The sequence below is a fragment of the Sinocyclocheilus anshuiensis genome, unplaced genomic scaffold (genome assembly GCF_001515605.1).
Source record: "Sinocyclocheilus anshuiensis isolate Anshui unplaced genomic scaffold, SAMN03320099.WGS_v1.1 scaffold1269, whole genome shotgun sequence".
NCBI lineage: Eukaryota > Metazoa > Chordata > Actinopteri > Cypriniformes > Cyprinidae > Sinocyclocheilus > Sinocyclocheilus anshuiensis.
The window spans coordinates 191,984-197,963 of NW_015549661.1; the positions used below are offsets into that span (position 1 = coordinate 191,984).

The window sequence follows — 5,980 nt, forward strand, 5'->3', positions numbered from 1 at the left end:
GTGAGTAAAGCGTATAGCTGGTGTGCTTGTTTTTATTGGTGTTATTATGTAATTTTTGGTGTGTGTATTTATTGGTGTATGTATTTATTCATCAGTGTGTGATTTATCATTACACACTTCTTTTATAAATGAGCTACAGACTCAAAGTTCCTCAGGATGACCTTTCCATCAGTCGCTGAAGTCCTGAGCACTTTCATACTCCATAATTACTGAGAGACACACAAATGATGACATAAGATGACAGTTTCAGCGAGGCTGTGAGACTTACAGAAACACATCTCTTGTCAGATCTCGACTGTGTGCTGCTTCCAAAAACCAGCCAATCCACAACAACACTGAAAACACCACAAACCACGACTCCTCACATCAGTCTGTGCTGATACTTCAGACATATCATTCATAAAGAAATACCAGAACAAATGCCTAGCAACCACTCACAACATCTTAGCAACTCACTAGCAACTATTAAGAACACCTTAGCAACAGCTTATTGAATCCTGTGACAGCGGTCGGGCCGCCGGAGAGTTTTTCCACAGGTGTGACTCACATGTGATGAACACAGTAAAGCTGTAGTGTGTAAAGAGTCACTGAGCTGCTGTTTTCCTGTACAGGTTGATCCCTGAGAGCATTCTGATAATCTCTAACAGCAGATGAACCGCTGCAGCTGATCTCTGACGGCCCGTCATCCAGCGGAGCGCCAGCGCTGTCAGATTTTAGGACGCCCCATTCATCATATTGGGCTCTCTCTGCTCTCCACCCGGAGGGAGATGGTAATTAAAGCCAAAATGGCAAATGATGCTTGGCTAAGCACAATTACAGACAGCACTGCTGCTAAATTTAGAGACCATCTTCAGCTAAAGGGGCCATTTACTGCGACGGCTGCGCTCACAGCGGTCCGCCGCTGCAATAAGATGAGCTGGTGTGTCGGCTCAGGAAATTAGAGCGTTTTGTAGGGCAGTTGAACAGGCTATAGCGAGGCAAAATAGACACAAAATGTCACCTTTCCACATCGGTCTCGCCCCCCGGTGCTCAAAAACGAGCATTCTGTCTTCATAGCGCGTAAGGAGGAGTGGGAAATTAGGCTGTGCTCGCTGTGCTCACGGAGCGCTCCCTTCCCACACAAACCCCTCGCTCCTTAATCTCTGGGGCTTGTCCACGGCATAACGCTGTGGGATAATTCGCCGTTATCCGACAGAGAGGGACGGAAAATAAGGTGCTTATGAAAATTAATGATGCTTCTCCCTTTGGCTTCTGCCAAGTGGCGTTTTTAATAGGTGAAAGCTATAAAAGATTCAGTGAATTGAAGACAGGAGGAGCCATTGTCTGGCAGAGGAGGATGCGTTATATAATCTGCTCGCTGTTGTCGTGTGGATGCGGAGCCAGCTTCTCGTTTCTGCACTGGCATGAGAAATCTATGGACGCCTGTTCCCGCCACGGAATAAAAACCGTCCAAAAAAGCTACCTTTCATCTCTCAAGTCTGACTTTTTTCATGCAATTCTTTTTTCTTGCAATTGCGAGTTTACTCTGACTTTTTTTCAGAATTGTGAGAAACAAACTCGAGATGTAAAAAGATATAAAGTCCAATTTTGAGGGAAAAAGGCTTATATTGTCTTGCAATTACAAGTTTAAAACTCGCAATTATGACTTTTTTCTGGACGCCTGTTCCCGCCACGGAATTAAAAAAAAAAAAGTAATTGCGACCTTTTGTCTCACAATTCTGACTTGTTTTCTCAGAATTGTGAGATATAAAGTCAAATTCTGAGGGGGAAAAAAAGACTGTGACCCTGCAGCACAAAAGCAGTCTTAAGTCGCTGGGGTATATTTGTAGCAATAGCCAACAATACATTGTATGGGTCAAAATTATAAATTTTTCTTTTATGCCAAAACTCATTAGGATATTAAGTAAAGATCATGTTCCATGAAGATATTTTGTAAATGTCCTACCGTAAATATATCAGAACTTAATTTTTGATTAGTAATATGCATTGCTAAGAACTTCATTTGAACAACTTTAAAGATGATTTTCTCAATATTTAGATTTTTTTGCACCCTCAGATTCCAGATTTTCAAATAGTTGTATCTCAGCCAAATATTGTCCTATCATAACAAACCATACATCAATGGAAAGCTATTTATTCAGCTTTCAGATGATTGACCCTTATGACTGGTTTTGTTGTCCAGGGTCACATATTTTCTTAAAATTAAAAGTCCTTCATGTAATCCTCAGGCTGGATGGCACTGGAGATGATGTTCCTCCGGCTGACAGTGGTCAGAATGCTGTTACACAGTGTGCTGGAGATCAGCTGGACTCACAGTGAATTACAGGTGACACGATTGACAACAATCTGCTGCCAGGACACAAATCAAACGAGATGCTGAACATCTGCAGAGCATGTGGGACGTGGAGATGCTCATTTCTGACTCCAGAATGCAGTGCTATCATAACCTTTAGACCTCTCACTGACGAGCACACAGCTCACCTTGAAGGACTCCATGTCTGAGAGCAGGCAGGCGCTCTGCATGCGGGCGCGGAGGTGCGCTCCTTCAGCCGACGTGCCCAGTTTGGCCAGAACCTCCGACTGCTCCTCCAGCAGGTCTTCAGTCATGGGCGCGGGCTCCTGCGGCACACACACAAACACAGTTACCAGCAGCACAGTACAAGCACGATTCACTCGGTTTCACGGATGAAAAATATGATGCAAAAACGGTCATTTACATTTATGCATTTAGTGGACTCTTTTACCCGAGCACAACAGCCAGACAGTAAACGGCAGTGTGCAATGCCATGTTTATTAGACAGCAAACTAGAGCAGAAGAGAAATGCATGTTTTGTTTTGTTTTCCAGTGCAATCCTAACAACATCTCGATTAGGCAGAAACCCCTGTGAGAGTTACTCCACTCATCTGCTCTCTCACGACAGGCTTATTCAGTCACACACAGTGCATTTATTCAGCGAAATGCTCCTCAAGAGTTGTTTTTTCTAGCCGACTCTCTAGTTTATGGTCATTGAATGTCTTTCCTGACATTACTGTTCACAGGCTGTTTTATTGACATCTTTCTGCGGTTGAATCACTGATTGATTGATTCCATGATTGAGTTGTTCTGTTTCTTCTGATGTTCGTTCGTGTTTATTTGCTGCTGTAACTAGTAGTAAAGAGGACGAGATGATCGCTTCACTATCCAGCATCTGTCATTAAAGAGCAGCAAAAACACATTCACTGACTGAATTTAGTGATAAAATGGACGGACTTTGTTTCATAACAGAAGTAACAAAGCACAAAACGTAGAGTGATTGCTAGATGGCAGGCGCTAGAAATGATGTTTAGTGAATTTTTGTTCAACTGAAAACAGCACAGACTAAAAGACTGATTTTGGGTTCAAATGATTCAATATCGGTTCATCAAGATAATGAGCGCTTAACAACAAAAATCGATCCAGCACTAGTGTTCACACAGCTATTGTAGTTTATCCATGTCGTGAGCACAAAACAGATGCTAATACATTCATGTTTCGGTCAATGTCTGATTACTGAAATTTCGGTGCATCACTAAGAGCGACACTTAACCAGAACAACAATTAAGGTATGACGAGCTGAGACTCATTAGACGTCAAGTGCCATGGATGTGATACTAACACACGGACATGATGAAGATGATGATGATGAAGACACAGGTCAAATGTGAGAATATACAGACAGACTGAAACACTGATTTATGTTTCTACCTCCGTAACCCACGCCCCCCTTTTTTTTGGAAAGCGCAAAAACATTATCAACCAAATATAATTGGTTGAGCAAATGATATGGGCTCATTACTCAGTGTTTAAGTAGGCCTGCTTGGTGTTTGCTTTTAAGTCTTTTTCTCTGTGCGAAGGTGCGCTTGATGAAGAATTCAGTTCACGAACAGAAACGCACGCACTGTAAAGTGCATTACCAAGAGTAAAGTAGCCAGACATGCGACAGTCATAAATACTGCCGGTAACACACAGGGGAGATGTGTAACGGACGCCTCGCAGATGCAACCGGGGGAAATAATGGTTTTGTGTTTTGATGAAAATAAAGTTAACTTTGGCCGGCCGCATATCATTAGTAGAATGACAATTGAATAAAAAATGATGGTGAAACATGAAACTAATTTGACGTTGATGGTTTAATGCAAAATATGAAAATATGCACATATACTGTATACAGTAAGAATTTTATTGTTTTTTTAAAAGAAATCTCTTCTGCTCATCAAGGCTGCATTTCTTTGATAAAAAATACAGTAAAAACTGAAATATTGTTACACTGTAAAACAGCTGTTCTCTATGTGAATATCTGTTAAACTGTAATTTATTTCTGTGATGCGCAGCTGTATTTTCAGCATCATTACTCCAGTCTTCAGTGTCACATGATCTTCAGAAATCAGTATAATTATTCTGATTGGTGGAATTTTCTGCATAGCATCATGGGAAATGTCATTTTCACTATAAATTCTGCTGTTAAAGATGATTATTTTAAAAGTAAGTTGAAATAATGCAAACTGATGGGTTCAGCAAAAGCACATGCCACCACTGAACACTAATAATAAGCAGTATGTGGGCGATCTGACCTGTGTGACGGGGATGAAGAGCGGCTCCGGTGAGTTCAGAAGAGTCAGTTTGCCATGCGGCTGCAGGCGACCTTCAGCTTTGCTCTTATTGGCTGTTTTTTTCTCGCTCTCCGTCTCCTTCATCTCCTCCGTGTCGCTCAGACACTCGAAGAACTCCTCCTCGCTGTCACTCCACGAGTCCCAGGACTTCCCCGGAGAAACTTCAGCGGGCCCCGCGCTCTCGGGCCCCAGACGGCTCCTGTCTGACGCGCCGCTCTTCCCCCCATCATCCCTTGCTCTCTTGCGCTCGATGCAGCAGTTCAGCATCTGGAGGAGGTGCACAGTGAAAACACACGAACACTCAATAGTTTGGGGTCAGAAAGATTTCTGAAAGAGGTTCTTCTGCTCAGCAAGGCTGCATTTATTTGATCAAAAATACAGTAAAATTGTGAAATATTATTAGTTTAAAACAGCTGTTTTCTATGTGAATCTCTGTTAAACTGTAATGTATTTCTGTGATGCGCAGCTGTATTTTCAGCATCATTACTCCAGTCTTCAGTGTCACATGATCTTCAGAAATCATTCTAATATGCTGATTTGCTGCTCGAGAAACATTTCTGATTATTATCAATGTTGAAAACATTAATATTTTTGTGGAAACTGTGATGCATTTTATTTTTCAGGATTCACAGATGAACAGAAAGTTCAAAAGAACAGCATTTATTTGAAATATAAATCTTTTGTAACATTGTAAATGTCTTTACTTCACTTTTCATCAATTTAATGCATCCTTGATGGATAAAAGTAATTAGTATTAATTTCTTTTAAAAAATGACTGCAAACTTTGAACAGTAATATATAAACAATCATTTACTCTCCTATTGTTGTTTTCCTGTGTGACTTTCTTTCTTCTAAAACTGAATCACATTATTAATATAAAGTAAATTCTGATTTAATGTTGATTTTACTACGTTTAATGTGCCTGCTTTCAATGATTTGTAAAAATAAGTAAATCATGCTCATGAAAAAACTAAATATAACCTATATAACCTATGATAGTTAGATCAAAACTAGATGAGATTTATAAGAAATCTAACTGCTTAAAAACACCTTTAACACCTTTAGAACGCTGGAACTGAAGGTAAAGTGATGGTATTTGCACAAGCAAGTTGGTTTTACACGAGTATGGTGTGTGTTTGAGGCTGAACGCTGCTGGTGCTGTCGTGATCGTGTGTAAGCGTGAGGAGCTTCACCTGCAGCTTCTGATGAAGAAGACAACACCTGAGATCCGGAGCTCCGCAGGCCAGCCTGAGAGAGCAACACACAGCTTTACTCATTAGCACACAATGACACGAGCAGGGGCGGACTTACCCATTAGGCAAAGGTAGGCGACCGCCTTGGGCCCCCAAAG

At 41.2% G+C, this 5,980-nt stretch overlaps 1 protein-coding gene across 1 annotated transcript in view; it reads right to left on the minus strand.

The window, feature by feature from the left end:
- The window catches only part of rab3gap1 (RAB3 GTPase activating protein subunit 1), a 33,472-nt gene that overhangs the window by 12,893 nt on the left and 14,599 nt on the right, over positions 1-5,980 (minus strand). Inside the window, exons 17-18 of the mRNA XM_016449564.1 lie at positions 4,591-4,896; positions 2,482-2,619 (exon numbers count right to left, since the gene is read on the minus strand). Of these exons, the coding sequence (XP_016305050.1) occupies positions 2,482-2,619; positions 4,591-4,896 (444 nt within the window). The remainder of the gene's footprint in view (positions 1-2,481; positions 2,620-4,590; positions 4,897-5,980) is intronic.